This window comes from Leopardus geoffroyi, chromosome C3, assembly GCF_018350155.1.
Source record: "Leopardus geoffroyi isolate Oge1 chromosome C3, O.geoffroyi_Oge1_pat1.0, whole genome shotgun sequence".
Lineage (NCBI taxonomy): Eukaryota > Metazoa > Chordata > Mammalia > Carnivora > Felidae > Leopardus > Leopardus geoffroyi.
The window spans coordinates 78,172,016-78,199,809 of record NC_059338.1 but is presented as its reverse complement, the minus strand read 5'-3'; the positions used below and the strand labels follow the sequence as shown (position 1 = coordinate 78,199,809).

General features: G+C 49.7%; 1 protein-coding gene across 7 annotated transcripts in view; it reads right to left on the bottom strand.

The window, feature by feature from the left end:
• Window positions 1-27,794, bottom strand: part of ZFAT (zinc finger and AT-hook domain containing) — a 350,430-nt gene that overhangs the window by 149,858 nt on the left and 172,778 nt on the right. For 5 of the 7 annotated variants that reach the window (XR_006706155.1, XM_045453587.1, XM_045453589.1 and 2 more), the window contains exons 6-11: window positions 24,496-25,973; window positions 23,475-23,707; window positions 6,028-6,144; window positions 5,739-5,826; window positions 3,187-3,336; window positions 1,221-1,394 (exon numbers count right to left, since the gene is read on the bottom strand). Coding sequence is in view for 6 of the 7 variants with exons in the window: in XM_045453587.1 (XP_045309543.1) it covers window positions 1,221-1,394; window positions 3,187-3,336; window positions 5,739-5,826; window positions 6,028-6,144; window positions 23,475-23,707; window positions 24,496-25,973 (2,240 nt within the window). In the remaining variant the exon portion in view is untranslated. The remainder of the gene's footprint in view (window positions 1-1,220; window positions 1,395-3,186; window positions 3,337-5,738; window positions 5,827-6,027; window positions 6,145-23,474; window positions 23,708-24,495; window positions 25,974-27,794) is intronic. The other 2 variants (XM_045453585.1, XM_045453584.1) reach the window with 1 other exon arrangement.

Genomic DNA, 27,794 nt, shown 5'->3' with positions numbered 1-27,794 from the left:
CGTATATGATCGTGCGTCAATACCCATATACTTATAAACATGGTTTTTAGTTTATAATCTTGTTGCATGGAATAGTCACAACACCCTGAGACAACTGGGGTTTTTAAAGGAAAATAAATAAAGGTTAAAGGCCTTTGTGGTTTAACTGCCTGGCTTCCTACAACGATTCTGCATGTCTTCCCTCTATCCCGCCCTTCTCGGGGAGACTCTCCTGGACACTGTGACCACTGCCCACCACATGTCCTGCCCATGGCGACTCACACCCTCCTCCCAGGGCTGCGAGCCGCCTTCCATCACCGCGTCCACCTTCAGCACAGCTGTGTGTTGTTCTCCCCCCACCCCCACCCCCCGCTGGGCTATAAACTCCCCAGGGCCGGAGGCTGCTCCTTACTGACCCTACACCCCAGGCACAGCTGGACCGGAGGAAGAACTCGATCCATGGTTCTTAATGAAGGAATGAAAGTAGAAATCCACTGAAGTGTACTTCACCAAGGTCACATTTGCCCAAGCATTGTGTGTATTTTAAACTGAGCCCCCCATTTGGGGCTGCATATCAACCCCTGCGGTGGCTTAGCTGATATGCATCCACTTGAGTGTGAATCAAGTGGACCAGGTGTGATCAGGTCGAGTGTGATCGTGAGCGTGGCTGCCACTCAAGGTCCTCAGGCTCAGGTGGGGGTGGAGGGCTGAAGAAGGTTCCAACTTTGAGATCAAGGCCTCCCGAGGGTGCCTTGTTCCCTGAAGCAGCGTCCCCTCCGCATTCACTGCCCTATGTATACACACGAGTGTGTGTGAGCGTGCGCATGCACACTATGCACACACACACACACACACACAAGGTTCAGCAAGCACTGGTGGTCAGGCAAGCCTCCGACACTGAACACAGGGAAAATGAGGAAGCAGGTGAGTTCTGTCCCCTCTCTCCCAGGACTGAAATTCTACAAGACGCAGCTCTGTCTTGCCTGTAGGCAACACATCCACAGTTTCTGCTGAACTTGGAATGTCAGCTTCAAACCACACTTTTGGGTTTTTGTGGGTTTTTTTTGAGAAAGAGAGAGCACGTGTTGCCAGACACGGGGCCCCATCCCACTGACCATAAGATCACGGCCAGAGCCGAAATCGAGAGTCAGGCGTTTAACCCACTGAGCCAACCAGGCGCCCCTCAAACCACACTTTCAAGAGGGAAACAAACTCACTATGGTACAGAGTCCTGGACTCACCGTCAGCAGTGTGAAGGAGCTTGTGACTCTTCAACGTCCCTTTTGATTTGAATTTCTTGCCACACATGTCACACAGGTGGGTTTTCTCAGTGCTGTGACGGTTCATGTGAGCCTTGAGGTTACTCTTGCTGCGAGTTGCATACTCGCACAATGAACATTTGAAGGGTTTCACACCTACCAGAGGAGGGGAAAAAAACACACAGAATCACACACACACACACACACACACACGCACACACCCCTATCTGCATCCGCGTGTGCATCCCAAGGATACATGTGCACATCCACTTTGAACAAAGCCGTGCACCCGCCTGTCCCTAAACGTGGCGCACGCCTGCCCCGCCCTGCTCCTCCATGCTGTTCCTTCGGCCCGCCACGCCCTTCCTCCCGGCTCTGCCAGGGCCTCCCCTGGGTGGTCTCCTCTGGCCCACCCAAGCGAATGTCCTCGACCCCTCCGCTAGCTGTACTGCTACAGTGCATCGCAAGTCGTTCACACTGCCGCTCCCCGCGGTCTGGGAACCCCCTGAGGGCACGGACCCCGGGCAGTCCCTGCAGCAGCACACGTTCACTCAATCCAACGGAACTGAGGTGAGCTGACAAAAATTCAAGGAAACAAGGGTCTGTGTGCAAAACCTAACGTGCTCGGGCACCGAGGATCAGATGTGAAAGCACATCTTCATACACCAAACAGAACCCTGACATCAGCTGGTGTTGGGCTAATGGCCTGGACTGTGGGGCATCCTGGCTGCTCTCCCTTCACTCAGAAAACACCTGCTGAGGACCTGCTCCGTAGCGAGCGCGGGGCGGGGGGCGTTCTCTGAAGCGGAGAAGCCCCTGCCCCTGCGGCCTCTGTCCAGTGGGGAATGTAAAGTGAAACAGGCTGCGACACCTGGTGCCACGTGCATGGGGAGAGGGACGCTGTTCCCGACACCGAGCGCAGGGGGAACCTGCCACGCTGCGCGCCCGGCAGGTTCAGCCCCTGTCTACGAGGCCTGAGACTTGGCAGTGGAGGAACCTGAGGCTTCAGGGAGGCTGCAAGGTGTGCCCAGGGTGCAGAGCTGGGGTGCACCCGTGCCGGCAAACAAACGTACCTCCCCCACCGCGGCTTTGACCTCAGCTCCTTCTGCCTGGTGTGGGCCCTGCTGCATCGCTGACCAACCCGACCGCCTCTCCCTTCCTGACAGCACTTCCCCCGAGGCCTGAGAGCAGGTGCTTCTGGCCACGCCGTAGAAACTCTTCATCCTCTGTCCTCCCCAGGAGCCCTCTTGTTTTCCTGCCCACAGCTTCCCAGTTTCCTAATTCACAGGCGGGACCTCTGCAAACATCCGGAAGGGCTCCGCCTGCCCCCACCACCGAGCCTCACCCCCAGGAGAGCCATGTCCCTATGGCGGGAGGCAAAGTTGGTGGCCCACTGTCTCTGGCAGTCTCCCGACCTCCAACTGCCCAAAGCCCCAGAGTGTGCTCCCCGTTCCTCCCTTCCTAGGCAAGCACCCCAAAAGCACAGCCTGTGTTCCTCTCGCCTCCTGGATTCTTCCTCCACGATGCTGGGACCAGACGACGTTCTGCTGTCCTCTTCGCCTTTGCTCATCTGTGCAACACCAACACTTCCTCAGCATCTACCGAGCCAGTGCACCACGGCGGCCACCAGTCACCTCCGTGACTGAGACAGTGCTGTTCCTGTCCTCCTGTAGCCCGCTGCCTAGTGCAGGGGTCGTGTGGATTTATTTTGCTGCAATCCCAACGAAAGCTACAAAGAACTGCATGCCTCTGCTCACTGCACTTGCCACTGAACAGGCAGTGACTGAAATCACGGAGCTCAGCTGGCTGCTGCACACGTTTCTGGGTAAGTGGAAGAAAGTCTAACTCCAGGGCGCGTGGCGACACGGCTTCCCCCTAAAGCACTCCTGTGTGAAGCTCAGAAGCACGACATTGAAAGGATGCTCCATCCTGAGAGAGGAGTACTCACCTTCATGAGCCCAAATATGACGCTGAAGGTCTGAGCCGTTCTTCATGAAATAGAAATCACAATACGGGCACTTCATGGCTCTCTTTCCAATCAGCCCTTTCAGCTGAACCCTCCTCCCGAGAACCTCGGAAATAGTGCTCATGGAGACCTCTAGATGAAAAGCAGGGTGATCATCAGAAGCCAAAGGAGATCGGCTCATGGAAGATGGACGTGAACCTCGTGACAGTGCCCGAACCCCAGCACTAACGTGACAAATCCAGATGTGCCCCATGGAGTCCAGCAATTGAATTTTGGCCTAAAAGTTAAACCAGAATCTACAAGTCTCAGATCTAAATATAAATATCTGTGAGCATAAAACGTGAGGGACAGAGAAACAATGCCACAAGGCACCGTCACGCAAATGCAGGATGTGAAATCATCTACAGGAGAAGTGACCCGGTCCCTCCAACAAATTGATGTCACGGGAACAAAAGTGGGCTGGGGTGTCCCACAGAATACAAGACACTCGAGTGACGTGACAACTAAAAACAAAATGCCTGAGTCTTGATTCAAACAATCTTCAGTGGACTCGGGAAATTTTAAATGAACTAATGGTAGGTAATGATAAGGAATTACCATTAATTCTGTTTGTTTTACCTGATTTTACTTTTGTTTTTATTTCACGTTTTTATTTCAATTCTAGTTGGCTAGGGGCGCCTGGGTGGCTCAGGCGGTTGGGCGTCCGACTCCGCCTCAGGTCATGATCTCACGGTCCGTGACTTCAAGCCCCGCGTCGGGCCCTGTGCTGATGGCTCGGAGCCTGGAGCCTGCTTCGGATCCTGTGTCTCCCTCTCTCTGCCCCTAAGCCACTCGCATTCTGTCTCTGTCTCTCTCAAAAATAAACGTTAAAAAAAAAAATTTAAAAAAAGATTCTAGTTGGCTCACATAGAGGGTAGAATTGGGTTTCAGATTTAGAATGTAACACAGAGCACCCAGTGCTCCTCATAACAAGTCTGTTTTAATGGCGACCCAGTGGCTGTGTTCAGAAGACGCCCTTACTTGCTACAGATGCATCCTAAGTTCTTTTACGGGGAAATGGCACGCGTGTGGGACGAACTTGAAGATATTCTAGGACAAAAGTCTGGAGGGTCAGTACAGGAAACAAATCTGATAAAGGGCACGCGGGTGCAGAGGCCAGGCTGTTACGGATCCTTGGGGTCCCTCCTGTTACCCTGTTTTGTAGACATCCGAAGCTTCGGCCAAATAGAAAGAACAGCTCACACACGTTCATGAGCAAAGGTTGGGCGGTTTAAATGAGCATCCTCGGCTCACACCGGACGCGGGTGACACGGGACACAGGCCGACAGGGGGAGGGCAGGACGAGGCCACCAGGACACCACAGGTGAAGGCCTCAGGGCTCCATCTGCTCCCGGACAGAACGTGAGAGCTTGTGAACTCTGTGATCTCTCTTTTCCCCATTATCATCGGTAATCAGGCAGTCGGTGCCCGAAGACAAGAGCGGACACAAAGCAAAGAGAAAAGGGACAGGGACGCAGGGGAAGTGCACCGGCTTACCTGTCCCTCACTTCGGCCACACACAGCACCCACGTCAGCACCCACGTCTGTGCCCTCGGGCCTGCCCGTGTGACACCCAGATCTGGGGATGGGCCTTAACGGTGGCAGCCCTACCCCAAGGCTCTCACGGGGTGGCAAGGAGGTGGCAATGACCTGAACACAAGGGGTCAGCGTCCCCAGCCAGGGAGCCCTCACATCCTCCCCAAGGAAGAACACAGAGAACAAACAGGAATTAACGGGGCAGAATGGAGGAAATGTGTCCCAGTTGGCGAGAACAGAAGCGTGGCAGGCAGTGGCCAGGTGGCTCGTGCTCACACCTCTAAGTGGCTAAGGAAACCAGTGTGAGGAGACCCAGGGTGACAGTCACCCCGACTCGCCAAGGCTCCTCAGCCTGGGAGTGCCCACCCGTCATAAACCACCCTGTTGGGGAACAAGTGTTTCACAGGGGCCAGGCACCGGCTTCCAGAGAGTGGAGTCTAGGTCAGACCTGCATTGTAAGTGACCCATCTGAAGGCATTCAAGATGCACATGAAAAGGGGGAAGGGAGATGACAGTGTGGGGAGAGTATCTGAAGGCCAGATGAAAGGATAAAATGAAGTAAATGGTTATAAATTCCCAACCTTAAATAAAGGTAATCATATCCCTTAAATTTACTCATACCTCCGTCCCTCTTTATTTCCATTTAGTGCAGTTGACATGTAATGCTGTGTTTTAAAGTAAACATAAGCATTTTAGGGGTGCCTGGGTGGCTCAGCCAGTTAGGGGTCCAACTTGGGCTCAGGTCACGATCTCACGGTTCAGGAGCTCAAGGCCCATGTTTGGCTCAGAGCCCACTTCGGATCCTGGTTCCCCTTCCCCTCTACCCCTCCCCCGCTCAGCACTTTCTCGAAAATAAATTAAAAATGCATTAAAAATAAATGAATGAATGAACGAACGAATAAATGAATGAAACATAAGCATCTTGAAGTTAATTTCCTCTCCAAAATGCATAACCTTACCAGGATGGTTGGTCTTGATGTGCGACTTGATCAATCGATCTTCTGAAAAAGACTTTTCACACACAGGACAAGAGTAACTCCTTTTGTCCTTAACAGAAAGAGAGCACAGTCAATTAAGCGTCCCACTTAAACCTCGGCTCCGTGGAATGTCCACCACCACCGTCACCGCCACCGCCACCACGGCCAGACCACAGTGCACCTTTGCGAACGTGTGACATGCCCCTGCACCTGGCCCTCACAGCCCGGGAACAGTAGCGGCTCCGCGTCAGAAGGGAGGGATGGGGCTTACAGACGAGGGTCCGGTGAAGGTGGCCGGGCCAGCAGAGGGCAGGGCTGGGCCTCGAGGTCTACCACGCAGACAGGTGCTGCTCCGCGACCCAAAGCGTATTATGTCCTCCAATGCTCTCTGCGTGGTGTGGGGGGTTTCACAGTTATTTTATTGGGACTCACAACCACTCTCAGTGGACAGGCATTACTGTGCTCACATTGCAGATGAAGAAACCGAGGCCCAGAGGGACGAGCCCCGAGTCTGAGAGGAAGAGCGGGTGTCTGAACCTGAACGCACACAGGCCCACCCGGGCCGCTCCTGCTACTCCCCAGGCCACGTCCCACAGAGGTTCATGCTCTTCGCTTCGTGGATCCAGCTCCCACGAAAGGAGAAACGCTTGTGAATGATCAGGCTCTAGCTCTGCTCATCTGCCTTTTCCCTCGGCTCACTATCGGGCTAGTTCACGGGCCAACTGTCCCCGGAGGGTGGGTGTTGGGGGTTAAACCGTGTCTCCTGCAAAATCCACGTAGTGAAGTCCTAACCCCCCAGTACTTCGGAATGAAACCTCATTTGGAAAGAGGGTCACTGCAGCTGTAACTAGCTAAGAAGAAGTCATCAGGGCGGACCGCCATCCAACAGGTCTGGTGTTTGGACAGGGACATGCACACAGGGGGATCCCACGTGGAGATGAAGGCAGAAATCCAGGTGGCGAGTCTACAAGCCAAGAAACGACAAAGATTGCTGGCGAAACGCTGGAAGCTCAGAGGGAGGCAGAGAACAGACTCTCGCCCATGGCCCTCGGGAGGAAGTAACCTCGCTGACACCTTGGTCTTGGAACGCTAGCCTCCAGAACTGCGCGACCAGAAACACCGGTTGTTAATGCCACTCGGTGGTACAGGCGCTCGAGGGACGAGCGCGAGGGGTAAGCTGAGGAAGGGAAAGGTCGGCCTCCGGACTCCACCTGCTCTGCAGGGGCTCCAGACAGGTGGGAGAGGCGGCCAGACAACAGAGAGCCACGCGTACGGGTCTCACTCGTGCTCCCACACTCGGCGCCCCTGTCAGGAAAGACAACCAAGCGAGGCTGCACACGAATCACTCGGAGAAACGCCCGCAAAAACCCACGAGAAGCTTCAGAAGCGTGACCTGTGTGAACAAACTTCACAAGCCTGCAAGAGCCGCGGGAGCCGTGACCGCAAGGATAGTTCCGGAAGGTGTTCCCAGTCCGCGCTCACCTGCATTTACAGAACGAACCCCCACCGTTTGTTGGGCACCTGCTAGGAGCTCAGCATCCAACCAAGTGCTCTCATGTCTTAGTAAACGAACACAATCCTCAGAGCCACCCAGAAACACAGTCAACTCAGACTAATAACAGCAGCAGCAACAGCGACCATTTCTTCCGAACTTCCTCGTCCAGAGTGCTGTGTGTTACATGCCACGACCTACGGGGCATTTAGAGCCGCCCAAGGCCACACCCCCCGGAGGGCAGAGATGGGTGTCCAAGGCAGACCCCTGTAGTCCAGAGTTCCTGCTCCTATAAGACAGTGACCAAGAGCACAGACTCAGGACTCACAGACCCCGAGCTCAAATCCTGGTTTCGCCACTTAGCTCGGGAACTGTGGGCAAGTGACTTAACCGTCCGTGCCTTGGTTTCCTCATTTGTAAAATGGCAATAAAAACTGCCTGTTGCTAGGAGGAAAAATGAAATTGCAAACACATAAAGCAGACTCGCAATTTTCTAGTCCAGCACGGGAGAGGCTCAGAAGTTTCTACTCCATCCTAACAATAGATGAATACGCTGAGAAAGGAACAACCCTTCTTAACCCTTAAGACACGTGAGGTCACAGGGGCAAGCCAGTGCCCCCCAACCTGAAGAGAAGGCAGAGAATCACAACTTACTGGAGCAAAATCCCACAGGCAGACACCCCCCAGAAAACCAGGACCAGAGTAGGGCAACCAAGACTGGAATTGATAAGCTGCTGGAAATTCACCAGGGCCAAGTAGGAGAGTTCAGCATTCCAGGGGCACCCACTTTTGTGAGTTTTAGCCCTAGGGCCTCCACCCTGTACTCACAGTGAGCATCAGAGAAAAACCCATACTTCTGGCAGGGAGAAGGGAAAAGGAACCATTCTGAAACACGCTGGAGCATTCTATCCTTGACAACACCTGCCCCCCAGAGGAAACCAGTTCACCAGAGCCTAGCTTGCCGGGGTATTATCGGAGACTAAGCTACCTGGAGGAGGAGAAGTACCCAATTCCAGCCCCCTACAGCCTTCCACACGGGAGAAAGGACAGACGCAAACCTGGCCCACTTTAGCCATCCTTACCCACCTAAGGGAGTTGAAAAAAAAAAAAAAAAATGAGGAACACTGGTGAAGTTCATGTCCATAGGCAGAGGCTCTTGAGAGACTGAGCCCTAATCACAGGGTTACGGAATCATTCTCCTCCCCCACACCTTACCAATACATTACTAGATGCCTATTTACGGCAAGTCCTTGTACCCAGTACATCCTGTCCAGCTATGAAGGAAGAATAATATTACAAGACTCACGAAAAGGCAAAAAGCCCAGTTTGAAGAGACAGAGCAAGCATCAAAAGCAGATTCAGATATGGCAAGGATTTGGGGATTATGAGATCAAGCACTTAAAACAACTTGGATGTACACACTAAGAGTAAGAGCTGTACTGGACAAAGCAGACGGCACGTAAAGGAGAGGGGCAATGGAAGCAGAGGCGAAAATTCTCAGAACCGACAAAGAGATGCTAGAGATCAAAACCACTGTGGCCGAAATGAAGAAAGCCTTTGATGGGCATGTTAGACTGGATACAGCTCAATCTCGGAGTCTACGGATATCTCAAAAGAAGCCTCTAAAACTGAAAAGCAAGGGGAGCCTGGGTGGCTCAGTCGGTTAAGCGTCCGACTTCAGCTCAGGGCATGATCTCGCAGTTTGTGAGTTGGAGCCCCTCGTCGGGCTCTGTGCTGACAGCTCAGAGCCTGCAGCCTGCTTCAGATTCTGTGTGTCCCTGTCTCTCTGCCCCTCCCCCGCTCGCTTGCTTGCTCACTCTTCTCTCTCAAAAATAAATAAATATAAAAAAGAATTTTTAAACTGAAAAGCAAGCAGAAAGATTGATGAACACAGAACAGAGTATCAAAGGGACGTGTATGTAGTAGGAATATGAGAAGAGATAAAGAAAACGAAGAAATACCTACACCAATAATGATTGAGAACTTCTCCAATATGATGTCAAACACCAAGCCACAGATCCCAAAAACTCAGAGAACATCCAGTAAGAATAATACCAAATAAACTACACCCATCATTTTCAAACTACAGAAAACCAAAGATAAAGAAAAAATACTGAAAGAAGCCAGAGGTAAAAAATAAAACCAAACAGAAAACACCTTACCTATAGAGGAACAAAGATAAGAATTGCACCCAACTTCTCAGAAACTACACAAGCAAGAAGAGAATGGAGTGAAATGTTTACATAAAGGAAAAAACACCAACTCAGAATTCTGTACCCTGCAAAACTACCCTTCAAACATGAAGGAGGGGCACCTGGGTGGCTAATTGTTTAAACGTCTGACTCTTGATTTTGGCTCAGGTCATGATCTCAGAGTTGTGAGATTAAACCCCTCATCATGTCAGTGCAAAGCCCGCTTAAGATTCTCTCTCTCCCCTTCCCTCTGCCTCTCCCAAGCTCACCCATGTGTGCTCTGTCTTGCTCGCTCTCTCTCGAAAGAAAGAAAGAAAGAAAGAGGAAAAAATGAAGGAAAATACTTTCTCAGACAAACAAAATTGAAGGAATTTGTTACCACTAAGACCTGTCTTACAAGAAATATTAAAGCAAGATAAAGTTAAAAAAAAAAAAAAGCAAAGAGGAAAAAGTCAAAAGTTGATCTTCATAAAGAAAGAGCACTAGAGAAGGAAGAAGTAAAGTTAAAATAAAAGCTTTTATTTATCTTAATCTTCATTGATCTAACAGAAAGTTTGTTCAAAATAATAACTGCAACAATGTATTCAATACACATATATGTGCTTATACATAAGTGAATAAATACCGGCAATGATACACAGGGTATGAAGAAGGAATTAGGATTATTGTGTTACTACAAGATACTGACACTATCCACAGTGTAGAACAGTGCTATCTGAAAGCTAACTTGGATTCTATGTAAACGTATGCTGCAAGTTCTAGGGTAAACACTAGCAAAGGTTAAAAAAAAAAAAAAATGTAAGTGATATGCTAAGAAAGGAAAGAAAATGAAACCATATAAAATGCCCAGTTAAAACTACAAAAGGCAGAAAAGAACAAGAGTAGAAGACAAGAAACAGAAAACAAGGGCAACAAACAGAAAACAGTAACAAATATGGTAACTATTAATTCAACTGTATCAATAATCACTTTGGACATCAATGATCTAAAATGCACCAACTAAGAGATTACCAAACTGGGGTGCCTGGGTGGCTCAGTCGGTTAAGCGTCCGACTTCGGCTCAGGTCATGATCTCACGGTTCATGGGTTTGAGCCCCGCATCGGATTCTGTGTCTCCCTCTCTCTCTGTTTTCCCTCTGCTCGTTCTCTGTCTCTCAAAAATAAATAAACGTTAAAAAAAATTAAAAAAAAAAAAAAAGAGATTACCAAACTGGATCAAAAAACAAGATTCAGCTATATGTTGGCTCTACGAAGCCCACCTTAAATTTAAAGACACATACAGATTAAAAGAAAATAGACGGAGAAAGATATACCATGCTAACACTCATCAAAAGAAATGGGAAGTAGCTTACTAATTTAAGAGAGAACAGACTTCAGGCATCACCTAATGTTGAAGGAATCAATTCTCTAAGAAGACATAATCATCCTTAACATGCGTGCATCTAACAACAGAGTCAAAAAGCATGAGGCAAAAAATGGTAGAATGGCAAAAGGAGAAATAAAGAAATCTACTGTCTTAGCTGGAGACTTCAACACCCCTCTCTCAGAAACGGACAGAGCCAGCAGGCAGAAAGTTAGTGAGGACATGGCTCAACACACAACTCAACAACACAGTTGAATTCAATCAATCAACTGGGTAAAGTGACATCCATAGACTACTTTATTTAACAACAGCAGAATACACGTTCTTCTCAAGGTCACATAGAACGTTCACCAAAACAGACTACATTCTAGACCGTAAAACAGCCCTCAACAAATTCAAAAGAACAGAAACCATACAGTGTTTGCTCAGAATGGGTTAAACTAGTAATCAATAAAGAAAGACAGCTAAGACTATATCAAAATATGTACATATTAAATAATATACTTTTAATAACATGAGTTAAAGAAGAAATCGCAAGAAAAAAATTTTTTAAATATTTTAAACTAAATAAAAATGAAAACACAACTTCTCAAAATATATGGAAAGCAATGAAAGCTGTACTTGGAGGGAAATCTTTATAGCACTGAATGTATAATATTAGAAAAGAAGATCTAAAATCAATCATTTAAACTTCCACCTTAGGAAAGTACAAAAGATGACTAAATTAAACCCAGGTTAAGCATAAGAAAAAAAATATGAAAAATTAGAGCAGAAACCAATTAAATTAAAAACAGGAAATCTATAGAGAAAAATCAACAAGACCAAAAGTTGGTTCTTTGAAAAGATCAATAAAATCATTAAGCCTCTAGCCAGTCTAACTAGGCAAAAGGGAGGGCAGAAGCCACTAACATCAGAAATGAAAAAGGGGACATACTATAGATTCCATGAACATTACAAAGGTAGTAAAGGGATACCATAAACAATTTTATGCCCACAAATTTGACAATCTAGATGAAACAAACCAATTCCTTAAAAGACACAATCTGCCAAAATTCATGCCAAAAGAAATAATCATAATAGGCCTATCTCTACTGAAGAAACTGAATCAATAATTAATAATTTTCCAACAGAAAAAGCATCAAGACTAGATGTGTCTACCAAACACATAAGGCACAAATTATACCAATTCTCTACAATCTCTTTTAGAAAACAGAAGCAGGGGAATTACTTCCTAACTCATTCTATGAGGCCAGCATTACCCTAATAGCAAAAATAGACAAAAACATTGTAAGAAAAGTAAATTACAGACCAATATCTCTCATGAACAGAGAGGCAAAAATCCTCACCAAACCTTAGCACATCAAACCCAACAATGTATAATAAGATCTGTATACCCCAAATGGGATGGGGAGCCTGGGTAGCTCAGTCAGTTAAGCATCTGACTCTCTGATTTCAGCTCAGGTCATGATCTCATAGTTTATGAGTTCAAGCCTCACATCAGGCTCTGCACTGACAGCATAGAGCCTGCCTGGGATTCTCTCTCTTCCTCTCTCTCTGCCCCTCCCCTGCTCATGCTCTCCCTCATTCTCTCTCAAAATAAGTAAACTTTAAAAACAACAACAAAAGAACTATACACCACAACCAAGTGGGATTTATCCCTGGTAGGCAGGCTGACTCAACATTCTAAAATCAAATAATATAATCTATCACACCAACAGGCTAAGAAATAAAAATCACATGCTCATATCAATAGTAGCAGAAAAAGAATTTCGTAAAATGCAACACCCATTCATGACAAACAATCTCAGTAAACTACGAAGAGGGAGGAACTTCCTCAACTTTAGACAAAGATTATCTACAAAACACTTACAGCTAACATCATACTTAACAGTGAGTGGAACTGGATGTCTTCCCACTATGATTAGATTAGATTAAGGCAAGAATGTCATCTCCCAATACTCCTTTCAACACTGTACTGAAGTCCTAGCTAAAGCAATAAGGCAAGAAAAGGAAATAAAGACATACACGTCAGAAAAAAGAGATAAAACTGTCTTTGTTTGCAGATGACATAATCATCTATGTAGAAAGTCTGGAAGAATAGATAAAAAAAAAAAAAAAACAAAACTCCTGGAACTAATAAGCAATCATTACAGCAAGGTTACAAGATAAAAAGTTAATGCACAAAAGTCAATTGCTATCCTATATACCAGCAATGAATAAGTGGAATCTGGAATTAAAAATGATACCATTTATTTTATTTTATTTTTTTTAATTTTTTTTAACGTTTTTATTTATTTTTGAGACAGAGACAGAGCATGAACGGGGGAGGGGCAGAGAGAGAGGGAGACACAGAATTGGAAGCAGGCTCCAGGCTCTGAGCCATCAGCCCAGAGCCCGACGCGGGGCTCGAACTCACGGACCGTGAGATCGTGACCTGAGCCGAAGTCGGACGCTTAACCGACTGAGCCACCCAGGCGCCCCCAAAATGATACCATTTATATGAGCACCACGCACAACTGAAATGCTTAGGTATAAATGTAACAAAATATGTACAAGATCTATATGAGAAAAACTACAAGATGCTGATGAAAGAAATTAAAGAAAAAAAAAAGTAGAAAGCTATCCCATGTTCATGGACAGGAAGACTCGATATGGTTAAGATGTCAGTTCTTCACAACTGGATCTATATATAGATTCAATGCAACCCCAACCAAAATCCCAGCAAGTTATTCTATGGTTATGGGCAAATTGCCTGTAAAGCTTATACAGAGAGGCAAAAACAAAAACAGAATAGCCAACACAATATTGGAGGAGAAAAACAAAGTTGGAAGATTGACACTACTCAACTTCATGATTTATCATAAAGCAACAATGATGAAGACAGTGTGGCACTGGTAAAAAAAAATAGATAGCAGATCAGTGAAAGAGAATAGAGCCCAGTCAACTGATCTTTGACACAGCAGCAAATACTATACAAGTGAGCAAGGACAGTTTTCTCAACAAATGACGCTGGAACAACTGGACAGCCAAAATGACAGACACACATCTTACAGTCTTCCACAAATATTAACTCGTTGTGGATCACAGACCTAAATGTAAAACACAAAACTATAAAACTCCTAGAATGCATACAAGAAAACCTAGTTGGGGGCGCCTGGGTGACTCGGTTGAGCAACTGACTTTGGCTCAGGTCATGGTCTCGCAGTTTGTGAGTTCAAGCCCCGTGTCAGACTCTGTGCTGACAGCTCAGAGCCTGGAGCCTGCTTCGGATTCTGTGTCTCCCTCTCTCTCTGCCCCTCCCCTGCTCACACTCTGTGTCTCTCTGTCTCTCAATAACGAATAAACATTAAAAAAAATGTTTTTTTAAAGAAAAAAAAAGAAAACCTAGATGGCCTTGAATATGATAACAACACCAAAGGCACAATCCATGAAAGACTGAATCGATAAACTGGGCTTCATTAAAATTAAATTTTCTGCTCTATGAAAGATGGTGTCAAGAGAAGAAAAAAAAAAGTCACAGAATGAAAGAAAATATTTGCCAAAGATATATCTGATAAAGGACTCTTAGCCAAAATATGCAAAGAACTCTTAAAAGTCAACAATAAAAAAAAAATTTTAAACAAGCCAAAGACCTAGACAGCTCACCAAAGTAAGACGCTCCACATCATATGTCATCAGGAAATGCAAATTAAAGCAAGAATGAGATACTACTATAGACCTGTTAGAATGGCTCAAATCCATAATACTGACAAACAGATACACTGTGGTACAACCGAACAATGGAATATACTCAGGACTAGAAAGAAATGAGCCTTCATGCCATGAATAGATGGGGAAGAAACTTACATGCGTGTAACTAAGTGAAAGAAGGCAGTGTGAAAGGCTACATGCTATAGGATTCCAACTGTATGACGTTCTGGAAAAAGAACAATGGAGAAAGTAAAAGGGTCCACAGTGGCCAGAATGCAGGGGGAAGGGAGGGATGAACAGGCGGGCAAGGAGAATTTTAGGTGAGTGAAACTACTCTGCATGGTGGACACACGTCATGATCCATTTGTCCAAACCCTCCGAATGTACAGCACCAAGAGGGAGCCTTAATGTAATTAACTGCTGACTCTGGGTGTGACTAGTGTGTCAATGCCCGTTCACTGATTACAACAAAGGTACCACTGTGGTATGGGATGTCAATGGTGGGGAAGGTAGTGCACGTTTGGGGACAGAGAAATCTCTGCACTTTCCGCTCAATTTGCAGTGAACCTAAAACTGTTCTAAACAATAAAGTTTGAGACAACACACATAGAGTGCTTAGAACAGAGCCTGGCCTATAGTGAGCACTCAATAAATCTGAAAGACTCTGCTGCTGTGGCTGCAGCATTGCTATCAATGCAACTCAGCCTCAGACACCAGACTTTCTTGGGGGCTAACGCAGCCTGGGAGTCTCCAAGAGGGAACTGAGCCAGCACCCTCCCAAATTCCTTTGTGGTTTAGTTGCTGCCATTGCAGAACCTCTCCTGAGATTGGTGCTCCCCAGAGCATACTCAGGAGAAGGGTATTTAAAAACAAAAACAAAACCTAATAAAGTCCCCCTGAACCACCAAAAGGTCTGGATGCACTTCCCACAAAACACCTGGGTTCCAAGCAATGTCTGCCAAGCTCAGGGGTCCCAGGGGTCCAGGCAGCTCTAGGGAAGCTGCCCTGAGCTTTGCACGCAGCCAATGCCACAGACTTCCATGCAGGCTACATCGTGGGCTCAGGGCTGCTCGGGATGTTTCTGTCACTGTCCTCCTCTGCCCTTGACCCTTCCAGGTCACTCCATCACTCCCTGGGTCTGCACACAGGAACTTGTGCTCACAGGCCGTTTGGAAAGATGCCACTGGGCCTGGTGCACGTCCTGGAGGAGGCCTGTCAGCTGCCCCCAGTGCCCTCATCAGCAGAGATGATAGAGGCGTTCAGAAGGGCTTTGAAGGAGTTTACAGTGATCTCCCCTGAGTCCTTGCTATTTGACTTTTTTTTTCTTTTAATCTCTGATAGTCTGAAAGCAATTTATCTTAGAGCTTATCAGGGCCCCTCATTTCTTGATGTCTTTGAAGATTGTCAGAAGGACACAGGCGGTGGGAAAGGGTGCTGGGAGGAGGGCGCACTCTTAGGACTCATTTATTTCTTTTTTCGACCTCAGTTCCGTGCCGGAGATGAAAACCCAAACTGACACAGCAAACTTAAAAAGAGCGGTTGTTAAAAGAGTTCCCGGCAGAGGCAGAGAGGGAGAGGCCCGTGCGGTAATAATGACGGTCAAGGAGCCCAGACCTTGGAGTTTGTTTGCTCTGGTGGAAACGGCCTTCAAAGCAACACAGGACCCTTTGAAAGAAGAAAGGCATCAGCTAGAGTCTGTGGCCACAGTGTGGGGCGCAGGAGTAGCCCCAGGGCTTGGGCATAGGCTCAGGCCCTGGCTCTCTGCCTGGGTGAACTTCACCTTGGTCAACAGCTCTACAGCAGGTGCCCTGGACCCCAGAGCAACTGGGCAGTTCCCAAATCTGAAACTAGCAGTGGGTGGAGAACAGCAAACCTCCCCCTGCCACCAAGGGAATTCACTATCGCATAATTACCATTCCTATAAAATATCTGACATCAGGATGCCTGGGTGGTTCAGTCGGTTACATGCCCGACTTGATTTCAGCTAAGGTCATGATCTCAGGGTTTATGGGTCGAGCCCTACTTGGGATTCTCTCTTTCTCTCTCTCAAAATAAATAAATGAGCTTTAAAAAAGAACAAAAACTAAAATAAAATATTTGATATCAACTTCAAAAAATAAGGTGGGAGACTGCACTCTGACCAATTTCTCAGGAATAAAAGGCTATGGTTATGGGATCTGCTGTCCTCCATGGACTCACTCATTCATTCCTCAGACGTTCCAAGGGCCCCTGTTACGTGCCAGGCCTTGCACGGAGGACAGAGGTGTGAGGCACTGGCCCTGGCCTCAAGGGGCCCGTGAGCCACTGAGAACTGCCAACACACAGAGGCAGAAGGTATGATGAAGGCAGAAAAGGTGACCCTGAAATGGGGACTGATTTGAACAAGCTAGATAAAAGCCCCAAACGCGCTCCATTTAGAAGTTCGACTCCAGGATCATCCTGTCCGCTGAAAGCAGTTCTGTTGTGCCAGGCCATGCCCTCCAATTCTGCACACTGGCCTTGCTCACGGAAGCTGCATTTTCCACCCAGGAAGCTCTGCCAGCCCTAGGTCCCCAGGGCTGCGGATAAATGCCCAAACACGACGACACAGAAACAAACGGTCTGCGATCACAGAGGAAAAGCCCATCTGGCTCCCGGCCCTTGGAAAAGGAAAACCTCATATCCAATCGCTTTAGTTCAATAATATTTTCCTCCACTAAAAAAAAAAAAAAAAAAAAAAAAAAAAAAAAAAAAGATAAATCCATTTATTTCCAGAAAGATCCAGAGGGTGGGTTCCTCTACTTTCTCTGTGTTTTCTTGACAAGATATTATTTTACTTTGCCTCCAGCAAGTACATGCAAGATGTTTTAAACATGTGTACCCTTGTAGCCAAAAACAGACCAAGCACTTTTCAAAGACGGGGCAAGCGCTAATTTCAAACACGTGCCAAGAGACCACCACGCCCTGGATGGATGGACGGATGCATCCTCCACCGGCCCAATACTACTGCTCTCCTCCTCCTGCTACTGAGAAGGACGAGGTAGCTCAGACCCGCCTCTCCCCTGGACACCCGGACCTGTGCCGCGGCCCTCACATCCGTCATCCCCAAGTCCCCACAGCAAGCCTGGTGTGCTTTGCAGAAGCGAACTCTCGGAGAAGTTCGGAAGCGAAGCCACAGCCTTGCGAGGGGTGGAGTCAGCACGTGACACCAAAATGTGCCCGTTCCCAAGGGCGGGCGGGCGTGTGGCTGCCACGGCGCCCTCAGATCGGCTGGATACCTGTGAGGTATTCTTGGAGAGCGCCCAAGCTGGAGATAAAGGGAAAAGACTGACATATCCTCAGCAGTCACCATCTGCTCTGTTTCCTGCCATTTCAAACGTGTCCATCAGGAGGGACTGAAGGCGCAGATTCCCAGGTCCCCCTCAATTTACAGTGGGGGCAAGAGCCCGGTGACCTCTCACCCCATGTGATTCTGATTCAGGGTGTCATGAGTTACATCAGCTGGGTCAGCAACTTACCAACTTCTTTCCTGGGACCCACAGGGGGCCACCCGTTTGGCAACGTGGAAACAAAGGCCTCAGAAAACAAAACTTAACCCTGGGTCAGGGTGACTAAGACTGGTGATTTCTAATTTATTCTATCGAACTTCATTCTTAAGATATGCTCACTAGTTGTGCTCAAGTTACTAGTTGAAATCCACTGATTTCACAACTATCCAAATGGACCATGACCTAGGGACTGAAAAAACTGACCTGAGTGTTCTACATATATATACTTTTTCAAGTTTATTTATTTTGAGAGAGAGAGAGCCATGGGAGGGGCAGAGAGAGAGGGAAAGAGAGAGAGTGAGAATCCCAAGCAGGCTCTACACTGTCATAGCGCAGAGACTGATGTGGGGATTGAACTCACAAACTGTGAGATCGTGACCTGTGCTGAAATCAAGAGCCACCCAGCACCCCTACATATATTTTCTAATTTACTCGCCACAACCCCAAGGGGCAGGAGATGGTACCTAATTTTCGTGTTACAGCTGAGAAAGCAGAGGCTCGGCAAACGCCCACGATCACAGGGGTGGATACGAGGTCTGAACTACAGCACCTCACAACCCAAAGCCCGTGGCACTTCATCACCGCCGGGTTCTCCTAAGTCCCCCCTGCACAAAGTCTGCACAGTGCTGTAAAAAGTGGGCTTGCTCCAGCAACGTCATTAACTGCCTCCCCTGACTGGCTCTCCACACGACCTGGATGCCAATACATCCTGGATGCTAAGTCACACCATCTGGTTGCTCAAGAGAAGGAGGGTCTGCAAGGAGAGACTATATTACATGTACTCACACCTTCTGATCCTTGGGTGCATCATTAGCTAAGAAATGGTGGAGAGTAGGGGCGCCTGGGTGGCTCAGTCGGCTGAGCGTTCAACTTCGGCTCAGGTCATGATCTCGCGGTTCGTGGGCTCGACCCCGTGTCGGGCTCTGAGCTGTCAGTTCGGAGCCTGCAGCCTGCTTCGGATTCTGTGTCTCCCTCTCTCTCTGCCCTCCCCCACTCTCACTCTGTCTTTCGAAAAATGAATGAACATTAAAAAAAAAATGAAAAAATAAAAAAAAAAGAAATGGTGGAGAGTCACAGAAATAGGAACTCAGCCAAATTATCCCAGACTCCTATTACAACTGGGATGGACCCGGATGGAGGCCCATTTGGGGGGGCAGGGGGTCAATCTGAAATCTCCTTAATTTTGCACTGCATGGGAATCTGTGTTGAAAACGCGTAAGTGTTGGGTCAAATGCAAAAGCCCAACCAGACTCTTGACACACCTGGCCCATCTCCCTGGGTCACAGGTAAGGGAACCAAGCCCCAGGCCGAGGTGAGGTCACACAACACCACTCTCCCAACTCAGGTAGACCCTTCCCTGACCAGAGTCCTTGGCTCGGCACCTTTACATCACAAAGCTCACTTGTGCTATCTTGTGGGACCCTCACCGCGACCCTGAGAAAGCACGTATGTTTATATATATACAAAGTGCCAGCCAGGCCGAGCCACAGACATCGAAAGCAGATTAGTGGCTGCCTAGGGCTTGGGGAGGGCAAGGAAGCAGTGCAAGCTAATGGAAGATCTCCCCACCAGGGCAATGTTGGCCTCATTACAGAAATAATTTACAGGCTCAAAAGACAAATGGTGTCTAAAATCAAGATACTGGAGCCCGTTTTCATACATGATGCCATCTGACTACATCGGCAATATAGTCCCAGTGATTCACGGGAAACGCTGTCAGTATCCTGGTGGGAATACAGAAGGCTTCCCCTTGTGTGCTGCCTCTCTGCTTGCCTCTGTCGTGGCCAAAGCCTACTCATCAAGCTCGGAACCCCTCCTCCGGACAGCCCTCTACCTCGGCCGGGACCTCTCAGGGGCGGAGTGGGAGGAGGAGGGCGCTCTGTGTTCGCCTCACTTCCCTCCCTCATTGCCCTACCGCCATTACTGTCCCCTTGCTTGTCCTCCCGTGCAACAAAGAGCACCTTGAAGACAGACCCCGGGTCTCACTCACATCCGAAGCCCCAACGCCCAGCACATAGACTGCGGCGCCTCTGACCTGTGTCGCGAGCTTCAGAGCAGCAGTAGCACATTTACCTTCAAAAGTGTCTCAAATGGGGGCTCCCATGAGGCTTAGTTGGTCAAGCATCTGGCTCTTGACTTCAGCTCAGGTCACTGTCTCACGGTTCGTGGGATCGAGCCCCATGTCTGGCTCTGTGCTGACAGTGTGGAGCCTGCTTGGCATTCTCTCTCTCCCTTCTCTCTCTGCCCCACCCCTGCTCGCACACTCTCTCTCTAAACAAATAAACATTTTTTAAAAAGTGTCTCAAATGGAAGAACTGCAAATATTTGGGGGGAGGGAATGAGATCAAACATCAACAACGTCTAAGAAAACACGAGTGTTCATGAGAATCACGAGAACACCCTGTTTTTATAAGGTCAACAGAGCCACACTCCCTTACTCCCGCTCCTCTCTTGCAGTAACATTCAGGGACGTTTCATTGTTGTGGCACAAGACACAGCACGGATAATATCAACACAGCCCCCGCTCTGATGGGACAAAGTGTACCCCCACCACGTTCCTTCCAACGGTGTGCAAGTGTCCCAGGGGCCCCTCAGAAGGATGTGGCTGCCGTTCATGACCCACTATGCAGCGTGGGCAGTGACAGGAGCGTGGCTCACAGATAAGCACGCAGGCCTGAGCTCCGCCCACCCTGACAGCCAGCGTGATGGGGGGCAAGCTACCGAATGACCCCACAGAGAGGGCTCCTGATCCGCCCCGGGGAGGAAATAATCCCACCTCCCGGAAGAGGTATGAGAGTAAAGATTCGAGGGTCCAGACCACAGGACGAAAACAGAAACTGTTCCTTCCCTTCCCCAGCTGCCTCAGGTGTCCACAGTAGAGAGAGAAGCCTCTCAGAAGGAAGAGTCGCAACCACAGGGAGTTGGAAAGAGAAGCTTCTCTAAGTGCTGGATTATCAAGATAAAGGAAAGCACGTGAAACTGGGGCTTAAGATCTTAGGACATGTTCCCGACATGGCCCTGCTGACCCTGAGGACCAGGGATGTGGCCAGAAGGCTGAGTACCAGCATCCAGAGGCAAGAAAAGCCTGGACTGGACCTGGGTCCCTGTGACACATGTGACAGGCAAGGAAAATGGGTATAGGATAAACAGGCGGCCGCACACACTGCCGAGCTCTTTCCCAGCCTCCTCTTCAGGGTCGACCTTCAGCCTCCATTTCAAAGTCTCTCAGGGCAGAACAACCAGACCCAACATGATAATTACAGTAAGTAATAGCAATTGTTAGCAGTCAACGGCACATGGTGCTTACTCCACGTCAGGCATTGTTCTAAAACGTTTACGCATGTTCTCTCACTTCACCTTCCCCTGAGGATGGATAAACCGAGGCATGGGGCAGTTACATGACTCATCCTGAAGTCGGATGCATGGTAAATGGGGGAGCCAGAGTTTAAAACACACGGACTGGTTCCTGGTCTTCACTGCTACCCTCTAAGGCTGTCCCCAGCACCCTGTCCTCACATCGCCCTCACTCAGCTCCTGGCTTCATGTGCATTTCTAGCAAAGTCATAGCCATGATTTCTGCCACCCCAGTTTTCTCCACCCTAAGATGGTACACGAATCAATACCAATCCAAAAGCTATTCTGGAAGGAAACAGAAGGGCGTGCCTTCACGCCCTATCCAGAAAGAGGGACAGAGAACATGTGCTAAGAGGTCCCAGGTCACATGTAGTAGCGAGCAGTCAACAGCACAATCGCTGCTCCAGGTTCTTGTTCCAGAACTTTCCATGTTATCCTCCCAGTAACCCTAGGAGATCTATATACATACACAAACACAGGCGTACATCTGTGCTCTGCATTTGCAGGCATGTGTAATACACGCACGTATACGCGTGCGTACGTGTGAGTTTAACACGTGTAGTCTGTGCACGTATGTGTATACACACGTGTGTGTGTGTGTGTGTGTGTATAAAATGGATATACACTGGGGCGCCCGGGTGGCTCAGTCGGTTAAGCATCCGACTTCAGATCAGGTCATGATCTCGCGGTTCATGAGTTTGAGCCCCGCATCGGGCTCTGTGCTGACAGCTCGGAGCCTGGAGCCTGCTTCGGCTTCTGTGTCTCTCTCTCTCTCTCTGCCCCTCCCCACCTCGCACTCTGTCCCTCTCTGTCTCTCAAAAATGGATAACATTAAAAAAAATATTTTTTTAATGGACATATACTTTTTCACAGGTATTTTATACAGAAAGGCTACCAAATCTCAGAAAGGACAAGTGACTTGTCCCAATACCCACAGCCGGTGCGAGTGCTGGAGGCAGTATCAGAACCCAGGCATCTAACCCTAAAGCATGGGCTCTGACCCACCCACTATACCTACAGCACCCTGACTTCACCCTTAGTGACCAACTGCTACAGCATGGGTGATCTTTGTGCCCGAACAGAGTGGAAGCAGGCCCAGCTTCTGAAGCCTCCTTCTGAGCCAAGCCATCTGTGATATAAAAAGGAAAGCCATTAACACGGAACCACGCCTGGGGCCAGCTGTGCCTCCTTTATCACGTGAACAAGGCTCAAACCACTCTCCGGTGTCAGCCCCTGGAGTTACATGAGAATTTGCAAAACTAAACAGTCATTCATTGTGTTACGTCACTTTCCACCAAAGAATTAAACACACTTCACCATTATGAATATGGACAGCATCTTGGCTTAAATGATCGCCTTTCTGTTTTTAAATAAGAGCACTTCACAGACAATCCCTCACAGAGAGTCGACAACAAGTAACACAAGAGGACACCAGCGTCATCGACATTTACTGCGCTCTCCCCGTGAACCAGACACTGCCCCCCGCCCCACGGGCACCACGGCATGTAACCTCTCCACGGCCAGGGGCAGCTCTTCCTACTGCCACTTCTATTGCTGATGATTCTTTACGATGTCACTTAAGAAAGCCTTGCTTTAGTTCCACGCTGTAGATCTTCCTTCTGGAGACTTTCTCTGATGCTGAACAGTGGGCCCAGAAAGCAAATCTGTTCCGCCTCATCATTTTTTTTTTTTAATTTTTTTTTTTCAACGTTTATTTATTTTTGGGACAGAGAGAGAGACAGAGCATGAACAGGGGAGGGGCAGAGAGAGAGGGAGACACAGAATCGGAAACAGGCTCCAGGCTCTGAGCCATCAGCCCAGAGCCTGACGCGGGGCTCGAACTCACGGACCGGACCGCGAGATCGTGACCTGGCTGAAGTCGGACGCTTAACCGACTGCGCCACCCAGGCGCCCTCCGCCTCATCATTTTGCAACGTATCTGAGACTCTGCCTGTGAAGGGGGTCCCGGGGCGAAGCCTCCTGGGAAGGACGCTCACGTGCAGGGCTTACAGGGAAGCGGGGCACCTTCCCATGCGCACAAAGGTTAGAAAGCAGTGGGCAGCGGGGGCAGACAAGCTGCTGCCTGGGCTTACTACTTACCAGTTCCGTGTGAACTTTAAGATGTGCCTGCAGCTTGTATTTATCTGGAGTTGAGTAGTTGCAGCCATCGGTGGGACACTTCAGCAGGACGTTACTGTGTTTCTGAATAACGTGGCGTTTAAGGCAGTTTTTGGTGATGGAGGAATAATGGCACTGGGAGCAGTGATACAGGTGCTCCCGGGTGTGGGTGCGCACGTGCATGTCAAAGTGCACTTGGTACCAAAAAAGTTTGCCTAAAAAAATATCATCACGTGAGAACAAGGAAGTTTCTTTCAGTGAATTTGATTTTCTCATTATTATTTTTTTACTACTATATTTGTCTCCCTCTCCGGCTTGTCCGGGTCACCCTTCACGCTTTCCTCACTTCTGCCTGGAAATTGCTTTTTAGAGGCGGGAGGCTGTAAACTTTAAGGGTGCTATGCTGTTTGCGTGACATCAGAGCTAGGACAGGAGGAAACAAATGTTTCCTGAGGACCAATTACAGCACCAGATGCCGCTGTGCACTTGCCTAAATCAGGGTCTCTAACGCCTGCCGACACCTGGGCCAGAGCTGGGCTCTCCCACCACCCGCGTTGCCAGCTCTCGGGGAGCCTCAGGGGCCGTGCCTGCACGGACAGCTGCGAGGGCTCTAGTCAGGGCTCTCTACAAGGAGCTACAGGGAGAACAGGGCCACAACTCAAGCTACACTTTGAACTTGTCACGTGCCAGAAGAACCATTCTTCTTGGTTCAAGTTCCAGCAGCAGCCGTGAGAGAGACCACTGCGTGTGCCTGCCCCAGCCAGCGCGGCTACCTGCCCCGCCATCCTGGCCACCTCCACAAATACGCCACATGCTAAACTGTGACACAGGTGGCCGCCTCCTACTGTCTACAAATGATGAAGGACAGCTCGTTGACGAGTGGTTCTTTGCAAAGAGACATGAGCTCAAACCAAACACGAGGTGACCCAAAGCAGGCTGGGGATGGGCGGGGCCGTAGGAACGAGCGCTCAGCCAGCTGCTTGCCCAGCGCCGCCCTCCTTACCGCAGTATTCACACTCCAGGTCCCCGTACACCTTCCGGATCCTCTCGCACAAGCCGGTGTTCATCCTTCTCTTCTGTAAGCCATCCAGGATCTTCATGAACGCACTGATGCCGGCCCGGTGCTCGGAGGCCGGACTGCAAGAGTCAGGCTGGGGCAGGGCCACGTCCCCTCCACCTGCTACCGGAGGAAGGTCCGAGGCCTCGCCTGGGTTTGACCTGAGACACCTACTAGGGTCTGGTCCCTCGGACGGGAGGGCAGCCATTTTCTGCCCTGCCTCTGGGGGGCTCTCGGCCCCCCGCGCGTCCAGGTTCGCTCCTGCACTTCCGGCCTTGGATGGCAGTGATGGGACTTCTTCACCCTGAGTCTGGGAGGAGGCTCCGCGCGGGGCGTCCAAGGTCTCCTCGGGGGCGGTGCGAGCCTCAGCAGGGGAGGGATCATTTTTCAGTAAAAACTCCGCGGAGACCACCGCCTGCGAAGGAAGGTCCGAGGCGTCCGCGGCGGCCTCCAGCCCGCAGGGTGGCAGGGCGGCCCCCTGGGCCTGGGGCACGGCCAAGTGCGCGGGCGGGGCGGGCTCCTGCGCGGCGGCCTCCGGCTCCTTCCCGGCCCCCTCGCCGGCCCCCTCGCCGGCCCCCTCGTGGGGCCCAGCGTCTGCGGGGCAGGCCGTCCCCTTGGGCGCATTCACGCCCGGGAACACGAACTCCTCCTCCGCCAGCTGCGGCTGGCCCCCCAGCGCTTCCTGCTGGATGTCCCCGCCCGGCTCCAGGAGGCAGAAGCTCTGGTTGATGGAGCTGGTGAAGAGCCCGCCCTCCTGCGCCGCCCCGTGCGCCTCCCTGATGTGCGAGCGCAGCCGGATGGAGCTGACGAACTTCTTGAGGCACAGCGCGCACACGTACACAAACGGGTGCTTCCGCACGTGCAGCTCCAGCGCCTGGTACTTGGTGGCCCCGTGGCCGCACAGCTCGCAGGCGAAGGGCCACTTGTCCCCGTGCACCAGCATGTGGCGGTCGCGGTCCAGCTCGTTCTTGAACTTGCGCTCGCAGATGTGGCAGTCGTACAGCAGCTGCCGCTTGCCCTCCCTGGTGAGCAGGCAGAGCTCGTCCAGGGCCTCCTGCACCTTCCGGTCCTGCGGGTCGTGCGCGTGCCGGACGTGCTTGATGAGGTTCTTGACGTCGGAGTACTTCTTCTTGCAGAAGCGGCAGTGCTGCTTGACCTTCTTGTGCACGCGCTCCACGTGCACCTTCAGGTGCCCTTTGCTCAGGCAGGTGAAGGCGCAGCAGTCGCAGGCGAACTTCTCGCCCGTGTGCTTGCGCAGGTGCACGTTCAGGTTGGCCTTGATGGCGCTGGCGTAGCTGCACTGGGGGCACTTGTACGGCTTCTCGTTGGTGTGGATCCTCAGGTGCGCCTGCAGCGAGTGCTTGAACTTGAACACCTTGTTGCAGTACTCGCAGGTGAAGATCTTGAGCTGGGTGGGCCCTAGCCTGGAAACAGACGACAGCACCGTTACCCTTGGAGACGCCGCACCTCCCTAAGGACCGTGAACTCCTTCTTGGGAACCGAACGCCAAAGGCTCAAAGTGACCCAAACGGCCCTGAGGCTGGACGGAGGCATTCATTCGGCAACAAGCGGGACCGACCGGAGGGCCGAGTATGGACCAGGCGCGTACAGAGACTGGAGCTCACGGTCTGGGGGAGGGGAGACAGGTGAGCACATGCTTGCACGACAGTGCGGCAAGTGTCGATGGGAACATGTGCGGGGGGCGGGTGGGGGGGGGGGAGGAGAGAGAAAGAGACATCTAACCTGGATTCAGGTAGTTGGGAAACTTGCTAAACAGGAGATGTCTGAGTTGAGGCTTGCAGAACGAGAAGAGGGAGGCAAGAGGAGAAAGAGGGAAGAGGGATGTGTCACTCACAACGTACACAACAACCAGCTGTGTTCCAAAGCTGACCTGTACGTCTTCTGGCTACATGACCCATCATTAACGGAACGAGCTCCATCGGCTCCATGAGACCACATACAATCTGCTTGGGTTTGTCCACCAACTTCAACAAGCCAGACTTGCTTGTTCATTCAACCAGCTCGTCCCTTGCTGCCACCCGTCAGTGAAAGACCCGCGTCCCTACGCCCTCCCAGGGCAAGTGAACGGGCCTGACTGGTCACCTGGACCTCATGAGCTGAGCTCCAACTTTTCCCTCCTAGCAAGGACGGTCTGCCCGTGACCAGCAAGTGGTACAGTGAGTGCTTAGCTAGGTGGGCATGCGTGGACCTGGCCAGCAACGGTCAAGGACTGCAGGTGAGGCAGTCAGGTGCCCAGGAACGGGAAGCCCCGTGCTGATGAGCACCACGCTGTGCCCCCCCCCGCAACTCCATCAGTAACAGAGCTGATGCTCCAGTCTCCATGGTCCTCCTCCTTTACCACGGCTAATTTAGAGCTGAGACGGGGAAAAGAGGGCTGCTGTTCAACTGCCGTTTATTAACCTCATGAATAATTTATTAATGCTTGTCATTTATGAATACCTGCCAGTGTGTTTCAAGCACTGTGTCAGATTTTGTGTGTGTGACGGAGAATAAAAGCATGGTCTGCCTCATGGATCCTTTCTCTTTCAATATGGCCATGTGTATGAGATGGTAATAACAGCTAATAATCACTAAGGATGTGTGAACTGCCCAACCCTACACTAACTATATTTATTTCTAGCCTCGTTACACCCATTTTGCAGATGACAAAACTGAGCCTGCGTCCAAGATCATACAGTTGGTAAGCGGTGACGCCAGGATTTGACCCCTAGCAGACTGTCTGCCTCTAGATCCTGCGTGCTTCTCCTCCTCCTCTATAATGCCAGCAAACACCACATACACCAGTCCCCCTCCCCAAAGTAATTGTATACACAGAGAAAGTCCCCTGTACGGGACTTCCAGTGCCGTTGGAATAGCCCTGCCTTGTTTCTGAAGCCAGTGAATGATGGCCACTAAAGTACTATAGCATGCACCAGGGACAGGAATTGACAGATGACACACAGGCAGGTGAGGCCTCCTCTCCTCTGTACCTATACTCCCGCTGGACAGTATGTCGAGGTTGTCCATGAAGGTCCTCAGAAACACTGATAATCTCACTCGATGCTCTTGACCAGAGCCCATTAAGCTGTATCCACAGGAACTGCAAAGTATGTATATATGGAACTACCCATTCAACTATGCTTGATCAACATAGGTTGCCTTGTCTTTAAATTAAAAATATTTAAATCGATTGTAGTTCATAAACACCAGAGGGTACAATTCACATAATGTAATTAAAATATTCA